A 13,753-nucleotide genomic window follows, 5' to 3' on the forward strand; every position below is an offset into this window, starting at 1 on the left:
CCATTTAGGACCTTGACTGCGTCTGATGGACAACGAACGTGTTACCACTGCTTTGGGGTTTTTTAGAAGTCAGTGCGCACAGCTTATTTTCCCAGGCTGAGTTACAACTTTTGGTTCCTTAAAACCGAAAAAGTCTGATCGAGAGGTATTGCAAGTTTTTGAAGTGAGTGGGAGGGGAGAGAAGGTTAATGCTGGCCCCTCACATCGCCAGGTTGGCAGATATCTTTCTTTCCAATTTACGCTATCGCTTTGTCGATCTTTTGAAAATCACTCCCGTTTTAGGCCGTGCAAGAACTGAAGTAGATACAAGGTGACCACGGACATTTATTAGCGTCGAGAGGACTTTAATGATCTCTTTTATTACGCTCTATGTACTACATTGAATCATTTCTGTTTCATGAACTTTCAACCTCTGACGCCCGCTGACCATGTGCTATCACTCCTCACATCTGTATCTGACCTGTTGATAAATGAAAAAATCACAAAGGTAAATTAGAATAAAGAAAACAATCATAGGACCAATAAGAGCTCATGATGAAAAAAAAAAAAAAAAAAAAAAAAAAAAGCGCGGGAAAATGCGTGTGGCCATGTAGCGATTGCCATGAAGTTTCCATCTGGTTGAGAGAAAGTGAAATGATCGCGTGAGTTTTCTGCACCAATCACACAGCGAGGTGAAACAAAACTAATTTAACTTCGATTGTTATCAAGTCAAAATTGCTCTACCTAAGGCTATTTTCTCACTTTACTTTTTAAAACACAATGAAAATATTATGCGTCTTGACGTAATTTATTATCATTTATTGAAAGTGATTACAATGCGCGACGCTGTCTCTTCACGTTTTCAATGTTTGCCCATGCGCAGATGTTTTAACTCTGTTTTGGCTGAGCCTGCACTTTAAAATGTCAGCAGTTTCCAGCTTGATGGAAAAATATGCAGTAGTTTAGGTCCTGCTGAACTCGATATCGAGGTACGGAGGGAAAAAAAGAGAGTTTAAAAATAAAATTGAGTTACTCTTACCTCAAGATACTTATATGTACCAACACAAGGATCCCCATAGATCCCATTTGATGCTGTCAAACGGCAGCTGCGTTTCCGCTGGCAGGATCTTTTCACTTTGTCGAGCGATCCCGCAGCTCCGCAGTTCGTGGTTCTTACTGTTCTTACTGGTCCTCCACAGATGTGGCCACCAATTAAACGGCCATAGTTTGCTGATACGATGTTGATCTTCGGTTTGCATGAAGGACACCTGATTGTCTGTGCGCGGTGCTCACAGATTCGCAGTAAAACTGAGTCTCGGACTTGTGATTTTGGTACGCACTCATACCTCACCTTTTTTTTAAAAAAAATAAAATCAATACAGTGAAACTCTGATGAGAGAAAGATAAGGGGAGGAAATAGTTAATAATCTAGTTACCTAAATGTCGCTGAGTTCTGCAACCAAAAAAAAGCGGGAAAAATCAAAAATGAGAATGTTGAATTCCGGTTTTTTAGAAATCAGCAGAGCCATTGTTGTCTTTTTGTTTACACCCCCCCCCCCCCAAATGCAGGCTTTGCGCACTTAATATCAAAATCGTGACTTCTAGTTAGAATTAGTTTTATGACTTCTTTCCTGTGTAACACTTTTTAACGTTGCAACAACGTAAAAAAAAAAAATTGAGCCAACGCGAAAAAAAATATATATATATTTAAGGTAATTTTTTGAAAATACAAGTTGTGACCTACTTCCAGATATTTGAAAGTGCCCACGCACGGGTCTCCAAAGGCTGAGTTTTTTTAGCGTGCAATGTGCACTTTGACTGTCCTTGGCACTCATATTTAGCGACCATCATGGATGTTCCAGCATGACAATTGGTGTTTCTATTATTTCTAAATCCACAAATTCCTCTCCGGGTGCGTCCGTAAGTAGCGCTTACGATGTTGATGACCTTCGAGCCGCAATTTATTCTCATCCGCTGATGTTCACAAACTCGACGAAAGACTGAACTTCCCTCTAAAAATACAAAAGAGGTTCCGTAAAAACAAATGCTCGGCTGAACTTCTTTTCTGAAGGTCTTAAAAAAATCTTATAAGCTCTTATATTCTGACTAAACCATAACACCCTAGCATCAAGATGCATATTCTCCATACTGTTCTCTATACATTTCCTAAGGTTCTGACAGGAAGAATTTGTTTAACAATCAAGAGCTTCTTCAATTGGGGATCATTTTCAGTGTGTTTGATGTTAGGGTGTAAACACTATTGAAACTGACCAAGAGACACATTAACGCACCTGAGCCACTTGATATCACAGCAAGGAGAAATATCACCAAAAAACGAGACATCTTTGCTTGTAATTTGAACCTAAAGGAAAGTTTAAATCAGGCATTCTGCTATGACTGTCATTTAGTAATCCTGGTTTATACAAATATGTTAAAAAAATTGCAATTGTCCTATGTTTTACAAGAAGAGTTTTCAGGATCAAAATGTTTCAGTCCATAAAAGGGTCAAAAAATGTCTCTCTGCCTCTGTTAGCTGAAAGGAATCATTGCAATCTATCCATTCCCTATACAAACTAACTCGAATGACTTTTTTTTTTCTTCTAGGCAAACCCCTTATTTTCCGTATTCCTTGAAAAGATTTATCTTTATCTGGGTCTCATTCTTTCAATTTTCCGGAAGAAATAATTACCTGTTTCCTGTTTCCCCCAAATGAAGTCCTTAAATCCTTGTTTATTGTGGTAAATTTGAACATTTGCCATTCTCGTTTCCCTAGTAAAACGAAGGACTTAACGCACACTAGTATCCAGATACAGCTGGTTCCTTCCTCTTATTTTTTGAATTGAATAAAATTCTCTGTTGCACTATTTCGACTGAAACTGAATTAATCAAACCTCATTCACTTCTTTGGTTATTCACGAAAAAGCAAGACCCTATGCTCTCTGTACTATAAGCCCTCGAAAGTGAAATGAAAGCCTTAAATTATCCTCTCGTTCCTCCATATTTATTTTTTTTTACTTAGCACTTAAAACGATGTGGTGTTTCATTTATCCTTAGTGACATTCACAAAGTTTTCTTTTAACTCGTATAGTTTAATTTTTTTAAAATATGTTTCTACTCCTTCGAATCCCGAACAAGTCTGGTAAGAATTCTGATCAAAGTAAATACTTGGCCACGTAATCGTTTCGCCACGTCAGCACAAGCACTTTGATTGTTTGTGCATTTCACTTAATATCGCACCTATTTTTCTCAATCTTCATGGCACGTGTTTTTATTTTGTTGGAACCTAAGAAAGCTGGAGACTTTTTGCCTCCAAGTATGAAGGTCTAAGACTACAGATTCACCTCAATTCACCTGTTGATTAACTAATTTTTACCATATTCATTAATCCTTATGACAACAAAGTGCCACTTTTTTTTGAGAGCAATGCTACGGAGAACCATCTCAAAAAACTACTCTCTGCTTTTACACAAATGTTTGAATTTCCCTCAAAGAAACCGTGACTGGCGAAAGAATTTACTTCGAATACCTGACAACAGGAATTTAGCAATGGTCAATTACTTTTCCTTCTTTTGTATGGCTTTGTCAGCAATGGTTTTTTTTTATTTATTAAGGTATCCAAATTTAAAGAAGATATTGTGCATTCGTAATTATTAAGTTGACAAGTAGATGCTTCTTTTAAATATTTTTTTCTTGCGATCTGCCGATTTTCTTGGGCACGAGAGATCAACATACTGCTTTCTCTCCAAAAACTATCGCTCTTCGTTTAATACGCGAGCTGGTTGTTCAAAAAGCGGTGAGCATAAATTCAATTGCGACGGTATTATTTTTTCGGCCTGATGTAATATTAAGAAACAAACATGTGAGCTGTGAAACCGTATAAACTGCATCAACGCTCGCCGTGGTTAGCGCGGCCCGGGGTTATGACCGTTCTTATCTTACTTACCTTTTCGCTTGTTTGCAAGTGATTTGATTCGTAGGAAAGAATTTATCCCAAGCCTTATCCTTAAGATATCTTTAAGATCAAAGCCTTAGCAACTTGCCGGCAACGTAACTTATAGACACTGGGGAAAGCACGACAAGCTTTTGTTGGACTGGTGTCAACAACTGGACCTGTTTTTTGAACTCGTTGGTGATGTTTTTAGCGTATCCGTCTAGTTCGTAAAGCGGATGACGGTAATGATGATGTAACCGAATTACAAGCTGCGTGTAAGAGTGATCAAAATTCCAACCCTGTAAAGGAGAAAACTTTCGATAAAAAGGAATAATTATGGTATCGAACAAGAAGATGGAGATAACTTAAACGAATGAAATAAGTTCTGGTTACTACTACAAACAAATTTCGCTGTTAGAACTTCTTCATGTCACATTTTGATACAGCTACCGTGAACGGTTACTAAGGAAGAATCATCAATCAAGCGAGTGACACTATTAGAGTAAACTTCCTCCTCTTTCGAATACCTACTCCGAGTCCTAGTTGATGTTTTTTTCTCTCTAAAAAGGCTCTCAATCAGCCAAAGCGGAATCTTACTTGAGATATGCGAGTTTCACGATTTGTTAATCAACTTCCTCAGTAAAATAAAAGGGGTAAGTTTCCAACTGTGCTGCGGCGTCGGAAGGTCGACAATTTTCTTTTATCAACTGACATGATGTAAATTAGCCACCGTAGAGAATTTTTGAAGCCGACGTTGCAAGCGTTAGCCCTTCGTCCTGAGACTATCGCTCGAATCAGTCAGTGAAATAACCTTGTGACCGTTAAATTCATCATGTACAATAAACCGATATAAATTATTTGTGCTAGTGATAATAGTTTTTGTCATTTCAATCCGTAGATATCCTTGTTCTAAACAACAAAATTCATTTTCCTTATAACAAATCAAGTCATCACAAATCTGCTAGTATTATTTGATCAGTTTGTCGTTCAGATATGGGAAAATCTATTTTGGCTGAAAGTGATGTTATTCAACTGAGTTTCAAATTGTGATGTGTCCTTGTAAACAAATGAACGGAAATAAACTATATGCTTTTTTTAACGTTACTGAACGCGTCTTTTGGGCTTGCTCGCTTTTTGTTTACTAAAATGTTTTCGATCACACGGGAAGGAAGACTGGATCCGAGAGAGCGATCAAAATCGGGCCTCAACCGACAGAGTATGTTTTTAAGTCTTCCTCTCTATTTTATCACAATCATTTTCAAATATTAACTTTAGGCTATTTTGATACCGACAGCGAAATTTTTAAGCTACACTCGCCCACAGTTTCATATAAACTTCAATATGTCTTACTTCAAAGGTCCTCAAAGCCTCTTAGCAGACATTTACTAGCCAGGAAATCAATTTCCACACCTTGTTGTTTTATATATTCCATATGGGTTTAGAAATATGAAAAATATCCCTGAAAAACTAATAGTTATTTCAATTAAATTTAATTTTTCTAGATTTCCTTCTCTTGGATGTTGCCTTTCTCAAGAAAGATGTCCTATGTGTTCGTTCGTTGTCCTTTACAAGTAACATTTCCTTGGAATCTGTCTCATTCTTTCCGACACCGAAGAAGCTTGGGAACTCATTTCATTCACCGGTCTGAAACTAAAAACTTTAAATAAGATTTTACATTATGAGTCACTGCTCACTGCTTTGTTCGAAGGTGGCATGTCCATATTCATTAAGATTCCTGAAAACTATCCGTGTCTAACAGCAATATACATTATCAGTTCTCGTGTTCCTTATCACCACTGTCTTGATTCGTGGTGCTCGAAAAGCGCTCCAGTCTACGCCGCCTTATTTCAGAGTTCTCGTCATTTGAGTTCAGTTCTGTTTGCGAAATGTCTTTATCTGTTGAAACTGCGGCTTTTGCCGCCGAGTATTCAGAAGCTGAAGAATCAGACTCTGCGGAAGGCCCAGGTGTAGGTGAAGATGACTTCCCAGCGGATAAGAATGTATTCGTTCCCGCTGTCTTTGTCGTTCCGCCGAGTACCGAAGATTGTGCGCCTCCTGACCCCAATTCCGAGGGACCATTTTCTGTCGTTCCTAATCCCGAGGGACCTGCTTCCGCGGTCCCATATCCTGAGGGTCCCACTGAGGTCGACGGCTGAGGAACATTTAAGGGCGGTTGTCTGAAAGACAAATACGCAGTGTGAGAAGCAAAGAAAAGTCGGAGGTGATTTAGCAAATGGGTCTACTGTTTGTGGCAGGCAAGGAAGCTAGTCTGCCTCTCGAGGCAGTCACGTGAGGGGAATTACTGTGTTCAGTCAGTAAAACGACGCGCGATTGTAAACGGAACAAAGGTAGTGGTGGAGTAGGTAGACTCCGTACCAGGCCTCCCTCTTTTCCGCTCTGTGGGTTACCAACTTGTGGTTAGTTTGAGCTTTGCACCCCACTGGTTGAGCAAAAAGCTCTGACTTTCTGAACCAACCACAAAGTGGAATGAAGTTTTCCCACCAGGATCATTTAAAAATTGACCTAGAACACTAATTCAATAATAATTTTAAACGAAAGAAAATGTGATCAGATTCCTTTTCAGGAAAGAACCAATCATAAAGTGGATTGCAGCTTTCCCTTAAGGACCATTTAAAAATTGATCAAGAACATTAATTTAATCACAATTTTAATGATATGGATTCCTCTACAGGATTGAAGAACCCTCTAAACTGTGCCTTGCTCCTGTTGTGTACCTGCCAAATAGTATCTGGGAAGCAGGGGTTCGAACCCTGTTGAAGCCTGATTTTATTTTTGGTTTCTTCGCTGAAATTGCATAAATTCCAGCACACACACATGAATCATTGCTTTACGTGAACTTTCATTTACTTAACTTACCTCTGCGCATTTACCATCTGAGTGTATTGATTAAGCTGCACTATGGCAGCATCCAGCAGGGCATGTACAGTCCGTAACATGTTTATCCTTGCTTCCACATTCTGTCTTTCCTGACCTTCAACAGCTACCAGCTGTTCAATATTTAGAGATGAAAAGTCCATGTTGGGAGGCATGCTGAGATCACCTAATGGAAAAAAAAAATCACACACACACCCAATTAACCCGTTACATCCTAACATCAGGGTGCAGATTCTCCATACTGTTTTCTATAGATTTCTTACGGCATTGACTAGGAGAATTTGCTTGATAATCACAAGCTTCTTAAATTGATAATCACTCCCTTTATTCTCACAGCCTTTACATTTGATTTAAGGCTAATACTGTAAGGAGAAATTAACTGTTGGTCATTCTTAATGGTTAAAGGATTTGAGGTCTTCTGTGATCCATAACTGAACACAACTATGGCATCAAATCTATAAATTTGCACTGTATGATAAAAATGAAAATGATTTTTATTGTGACATCATTTATGGGTCTACTATACATTAGATCATAAGGGAGAACTAATCAAAATTCTTCTCATATAAAAACAATTGCATCTTATTTCATTGAGCAAATAAACCCTGACAACTTACCAAACATGAAAGGTGGCATCATGAAAGGCGGAGGAAACATAAATGGTGGAGGCATCCCAAATCCTGGCATCTGAAGAAGAGAAAATAAAAAATAACTGAGAACAGAAAGGAAACACAGCTTAAGTGTCTGTCTTTAAGTCTTTCACAATTCCTTTTGCCTGTGGTTCAACTAAAAAACTCAGAAGCTAATGATGTGTGATTTAAATCAGAGATCCACAAGCATACAATGAGTGACAAAAGCAGTTGGCATGCTTTTCCTTAGTAGTTGGTCAACAACCTTTGACTAAACTTAACAAATAGAAATCTTGAAATTCGTCTTGCAACTCCAAACAATGAAATATTCTGGCTTCAGTCATTCAAGGGCTGGATAACCCTAAACACCAGATAAATCTCTATCCGGTAGATAGCAATATCTGTCCTTTGAACAAATAGGTCCTGAACTTTACAATTAAAACTCAGTAAGACATATTGACTGAGTCTGATGCAAAAAGAGTTGAAACCTGGCAAATAAAATTTATTTCCACAGACTAAAACAAATAAATCACAGCTGTGTCTCATATAAGTTATTGATAGTGAAGTTAAAAGCACAACACCTGTGTTTGGCTGGCATCCTGAGCTGAACTTGGACCTGCCAGAAAAATACAAAAACACAAAATTCCTTCACACAAGATCAGAGATCTATGCCAAAGTTACATTAAAAACTTGCTTGTTCATCATGAAAATATCAATAACTGCACAGAAGTTTACATGAAATGTTAGAAAGAAATTTGTTTCTGGAATGACCCACCACATTTCAGTAGCAGTTACTGATAAAGGGTGAAATATGTTTTCTTTCTTGAGGGGCTAACATATAGAGTTGGTTTTGCAAAACAACTTAAAGAAATCTGCAGGGTGGTTAATAGGATTGTGTTAATGTGTATTATGTGTATTATGTTCAATTATGTATAACACCTGTTACAACTGAGCTCACTTGATATCATATATTAAGTTCATGATATAGATTGCCGTTTCATTACACCAGGTCACACATCCCACTGCTATGGGTGATATCTCCAACATAGTAACTACTTCAAAACTTAGTGACAGCCTTGGATAAAGCATCTCATGATTTATATAATAAAATGTGAAGAAAAAGACTACAAAAGGGCTGTGTTTATACCTGGTTGTGGAGGACTACTAGAACCAGTAGCAGAAGAAACACCAGGGGTAGGTGCTTGTGATGGGACAGGAGGTTGTTGTCCTGGTGGAAATGGAGGAACACCCATTGGTGGCCAACCAGGAAACATGACTGGAGGAGCTAAGAGTAAAGACAAGACATTAACCCTTTAAACCCAAACATCAGTTATCATATTCTCCACACTGTTCTCTATATATTTCCTAAAGTGCTGACAGGGAGAATTTGTCTAACAATCAAGAACTCCTTTAGTCACTCTTAGGGGTCAAAGGGTTAACATGTATCAAGAGATGTGAATTATATTCTTTCACTCTTTATCTCCCAAAAGTGATCAACATGTAACTTCTCCTTATAATATCCATACATTTTATCAGCAAACAGGAATTGAGAATTCTCAAACTTATCAGGTAGAAGTTGTTATCTTGATCTAACACCAAATTCTCATAACTAATTTACAAATAAATATGTAACAGAAAGAGAGGAGAATTAACAGTCAGATCTTAGGAGTTGAGGGGTTAATAAGGGATGAGTTGAGAAAATGAAATGAGAGTGAGCTTGAACAATTAATCAGAAAACTTTTGATAGAAGCGCCATGTATATACATATTCCACTTCTCAGAGAAAGATTGGAACAGATACAATGATTGATGTGAAGCAGGTTTACAAAGCCTATTAGTATGATTCAACCAGTACAATTCTTGTAGTTTGGGTGCTCAATCAAGTATGTGCTGCAAACATCAGGCAAAAAGAAATACAACAACGACAAAAAAACTCAGTTAAGGGAAGAAGGATGCAAGTTTTACAAAACACAACTATGAAGTTTTTACAGGCACAAATAAGTCTCATTTCCAATAAGTTCTTACCGTTTTGTAGACCTTGGGGTGGTACCCCTGGGGTAGGGGGAATTCCCATAGGCGGAGGAGGAACCCCCATGGGATGGAAGCCAAAAGGGGGCTGAGGAGCTTGTGGGGGTGGTGGCTGCTGAGGCTGTGGTGGGGGCTGAGGTCTAAGTACATCCATTCTACATGTTGGACATGTTTGCTGCCTTTGAAACCAAGAGCGTAAGCAGCTTGTGTGGAATATGTGATTGCATGGTAATTTTTTACAGCCTGTGGTCATTTCTTCACGGCATATAATGCATACATTGTCCCCTTGTTGGAGTTCTTCAGGTGTGGCATCTGGATAACTAGTTAAGACACAAAGGAAAAAAAATTACATCACAACACTTGCCTTGATTAATAAGTAGACCAGTAAAATTCATCCTTTAACAGTTTCTATTTGACAAAGTTAACAGTTCTCCAAGAAGAGAATCCTCTGGTTTGGAGAATAGACATTCACAAGCAATCAAACAAAGCCACAGTCTTAGCTTTCCTATGAGGTTGGCAAATGGGAAAGGGTTCCCAGAAATAAACATCTACTGGTACTCACAGTGTATTCATATTTGAAATAGCACGCCGAGACATAATAACATCACTAATACATTTCTTGAATCCCCTGCAATGAAACCACAAAAAGGATTAAGCTCTGCACCTTAATTAATAAGAAGGCCTGAAAATGAAATGTTTAAACATCAGCTTTCTTTTAATCCTTTAACTCCCAGAAGTGACTAACATTTAACTTCATCCTATAATTTCCTCACTATTTTTAGCAAACAGTTAATGAGAATACTCAAACTTATCAGGTAGAAGATCTTATCTTGATCTTACACCAAATTCTTGCCACTAATTTGCAAGTAGTTATGTAGCAGCAAGAGGGGAAACTAAACAATCAGATCTTGGGAGTTAAAGGATTAAATTATTACATCATTGGATTGGAAATACAGCTAAAAGGTTAATGTGTTTGTTGTTTGGTTTATGCACTTCCCTTGGAAAATTTTCTTTGATTCCTACGCATACAAGGTAGTTGACTCAGTTTGAAGAAGTTTTCAACTCAATTCTTAAAGTTACCTCACATTATTTTGTTATTCCTTTTTTAACCTTAGTGATTGGTCTGAAAAATTCCCACCACTGTTTTTAAGGGACATTAATGCACTGAAAACTAAACTATTATGATTTCTTAATGTTTACAATGATATTTTTCTTTCTTCTCATAAGTTGTTGCAAATAATTTGGTTTAACAACAATCAAATGAATTTTCCCCTAGTTACCAGTATTTATTTATGATAAAAACAATGGTTCTCTGTGATACAATGCTTGATTTAAGAAAAATCAAGAGACTTACCGTAACGTCAAGTACATGGGTCTAATGGCAAAAAGTGGGAATGTATGTACTTTGATCATGATGATCATAAAACAAATATAAAGAACACTCTTGATAAAACCTACGACAAAAGAAATAACAAGAAATAATCATGAAACAAATATGACCCACATGCACTTTTGTTAAAATATTTTAGACAAAAATCCTTGTATGAAGGTTGTATGCCATGACAAAAGAAAGAAAGAAAGTGAAACGGTGGAGGTGGTATTATAAATTGCTTATTGACTAAGTCACAGCATGGGTTGGGTGACGCTGGAAAATACTTTGCTCTACGTCATGCTGCATCCCTTCCATACTTCATGACCAAAACTTATTTTCCTAACAGATTCCATTACTCAGTCAATAATTACATAATTGTGAATTGCAATGCACAAGATCAGAGAAAATCATCCAGTCAAAATCCTAGACCTCTTGAGCCAAACTTTGACACAAATATTGTTACACCTCCAAATATCTTGCTTTGCGACATTAACAGGGTTTGGTAAATCAAATAGAATCAGTGTTACCTGTTATTAATTCAGTATACAATAGATACACAGCTTTGTTATCCCATGGATTTTCACTTCGAAGGTCTACAATGTGCAGGATGTATTTCATCTGGATGGTTACTACTATTGTTAACAGAATGGCATACTGCAACAAAAATTGTGAAAAAAAATTTAAATCAGGAGCCTAGATGAAGCTCACAGAGAGGTAAAAAAATTATTTTTGTTAAAGTTCTGCAAGTCACCACTTCAACACAGTTCATATTCCTGTTATAAATGACCATCATGTCTTGAAATTATAAATCCTCATTTACTATGCATGTGTCTGCATTATTTTCCTGCATAGAATTTGCACTTCTGTCCTGAGCTCATTCAGGTTTCAGCAGAATGAAACAACAAGGAAAGTTGCTTTTCCTCCTGAATGGGAAATTACCAAAGCACATGGCAAGTTACACCCCCCCCCCCAACCCTCCTTCTCAAAACACTCTGTAAAAGTCCCTCTGAAAGATTTATGGCATGAGAATAAAGTATTTTGCCAAAATGAACCTCACACCTGAACCTTTCTGTGCAAATCCAGCAACCTAACCATTTCTCCACAGTAGGTAATGCAGGGGTATAGTTAGATTTGGGAAGGAGAAGATCCTGAGGTAATTATGACCTCTGCTTGTATTTCTGAGTCAATAACACTTTAAATCTTGTGATTCAGGTTTGAGAAAATGTACAAATCCCAAGAATCTGTCCAGTGTAAATATCCTCCTGGGATAAATACTCCATTTGCCAGTTCATCATCCCACATAATTAGAAGCTGGTATAAGCCACTTCATGTAGGACATGCAGACCCTTATAATTAAAACCTCCTTCTTAATTAATTATAACCTCTCCCTCTCCTATAAAATACTATTTATGCCCTTGTTATTGCTGTTAAAAGCTGTATCAATCTCTATTCTAACCTCAAATCCAAAAACAAGTTGTACTGATGCTCCACTTTGCATAGTTGTATTGTACGCAACATGCACAAGAACTGCATCCACCATCCCCAGAAACATGAGAAGCAAAACTGCTCGGACATGGAATAACCATGTCAATACAGGACTTCTTTCCATGTAGTCAATCCTGTCTTCCGCCAACCAATGGAAGCATTTTAGAAACAACAACATTGTAAACTGAGCAACAAATCGAGGACTAAAGTCATCACGGAAAACTGTAAATGCCAAGCAGGTTTCAGTGACTGCATACCATGATCTCTCTATCAAATGCTGAAAGAACCAAAAGAATGTGTTAAGATCAGTTTGTTTGAGAGTGCTTTTTGGGAAAGTGAACTAAAGGAAAGAATGAAATTTGAAATTGCAAACTAGAATGAGGAATTTATGGCACTTGAAAAGGGATATCAGAGTCAAAGCTTAAGACAAACAGGAGGTAAATTAATTAACCTCTCTTAAGGAAAGAGAGGTGAAATAATTTATTTGCAATTATAACCTTATTTACTATGGTACCTCCAACTTACACTAGTCACAGAAACTCGATCGCTTGACAGTTTTTATACACTCACTTTTAAGCAAAGAGACCAATTTTATCCCACTATTTGCGACCGAAAGATTAATTTGTAATGAAGAGTACTTTACCTCCATCTCAGCTGCTCGCAACTGTCCAAAGAATACCTTTCGCATCATTTTACCGAACAGAATAACAAGCACGAACGCTTGAATGTACAAAACCTACCGGAGAGAATGACAGAGTTCATGTCAAAACAAACGTAAGGCTTCATCGTTTCAATACATAGCAGATGGTCGGCTACATTCACCGACAAAAGACAGATTTCCTGATAAATTCATTCGGTCAAAACTAGCAGCTTACCGCCATACTTGGACTGGATTTAGTTAAGTACACGACAGAAGGGTAAAATTGATTCTTTTGGTAGTAGGCATTCGCAACAACAGCCCCAGTTAACGCCAAGCTGGCTGCAGTGAGAACCACTTCTCTCATCTTGTAGGCGGGTATTAGCGCTGAACTTGAGCTAATAAATTTAACACATAATCTTCAAAAATCTGCCGGACCTGTATTGGCAATCGCTCAGTAAACACTAGGAAAAATTCCAAAATTCCGTGGCCAGTTTTAACTGGCTACCAGCTTCCTCTTTTGAAGGAACATAAAGTACACACGTCTGCACATACGGGAACTTGTGTTGTCTTTTGAAGAAATCCGCTGAATTTTAGGAACGGAGGCTCCATATGGCGGTGTTGGGAAATCCTTTGTCTTTCTGTTCAATATGACTCGTTTAATCAAAATCATGTAACTCTGACTTGCAATTTGTTTTATAATTGCCTGAATAATCCTTGAAAATTCTCTTTAAATTTTTTGTTTGACCATATGCCAAGTCCATGTGCGAAAATGTCCGAGGGAGACGAAACTGACGA

At 37.7% G+C, this 13,753-nt stretch overlaps 2 protein-coding genes across 3 annotated transcripts; both read right to left on the reverse strand.

Annotated features, from left to right (window-relative positions):
- Nucleotides 1–323: 323 nt before the first annotated feature.
- On the reverse strand, nt 324–4,060 carry LOC113677477 (L-rhamnose-binding lectin CSL3). The gene is given in 6 exon segments (XM_027194292.2): nt 324–460; nt 1,019–1,330; nt 1,724–1,774; nt 1,777–1,991; nt 2,271–2,341; nt 3,923–4,060. Coding segments are annotated over 5 exon segments (654 nt in total). The 5' UTR covers nt 2,323–2,341; nt 3,923–4,060; the 3' UTR covers nt 324–436.
- A 1,067-nt stretch (nt 4,061–5,127) lies between these two features.
- On the reverse strand, nt 5,128–13,539 carry LOC113677475 (E3 ubiquitin-protein ligase synoviolin B). Of its 2 annotated transcripts, XM_089211141.1 has the most exons (13): nt 13,194–13,504; nt 12,962–13,054; nt 12,290–12,595; nt 11,361–11,487; nt 10,816–10,915; nt 10,024–10,089; nt 9,459–9,781; nt 8,582–8,719; nt 8,016–8,050; nt 7,423–7,492; nt 6,788–6,971; nt 6,057–6,087; nt 5,128–6,023 (listed from the first exon to the last, which is right to left on the reverse strand). In XM_089211141.1, the coding sequence occupies exons 1-13, from the start codon at nt 13,320–13,322 to the stop codon at nt 5,682–5,684; spliced, it is 1,944 nt and encodes a 647-aa protein (XP_089067267.1). In that variant the 5' UTR covers nt 13,323–13,504; the 3' UTR covers nt 5,128–5,681. The 2 variants fall into 2 exon arrangements, with proteins under 2 accessions (XP_089067267.1, XP_027050092.2); XM_027194291.2 differs by having other exon boundaries at nt 5,128–6,087; nt 13,194–13,539.
- Nucleotides 13,540–13,753: the final 214 nt, after the last annotated feature.

Source organism: Pocillopora damicornis, chromosome 7 (genome assembly GCF_964200805.1).
Source record: "Pocillopora damicornis chromosome 7, jaPocDami1.2, whole genome shotgun sequence".
NCBI classification, from domain to species: Eukaryota; Metazoa; Cnidaria; class Anthozoa; order Scleractinia; family Pocilloporidae; genus Pocillopora; species Pocillopora damicornis.

Excerpts from the sequence above, each read along its gene's own strand:
- LOC113677475 (XM_027194291.2), bottom strand. The coding sequence starts at position 13,322 with ATGAGAGAAGTGGTTCTCACTGCAGCCAGCTTGGCGTTAACTGGGGCT. Across the intron at positions 9,782-10,023 it reads ATTTCAAATATGAATACACT|TTATCCAGATGCCACACCTG; the intron begins GTGAGTACCAGT and ends TGTCTTAACTAG. Across the intron at positions 7,493-8,015 it reads AGGATGCCAGCCAAACACAG|ATGCCAGGATTTGGGATGCC; the intron begins GTGTTGTGCTTT and ends TCTCTTCTTCAG.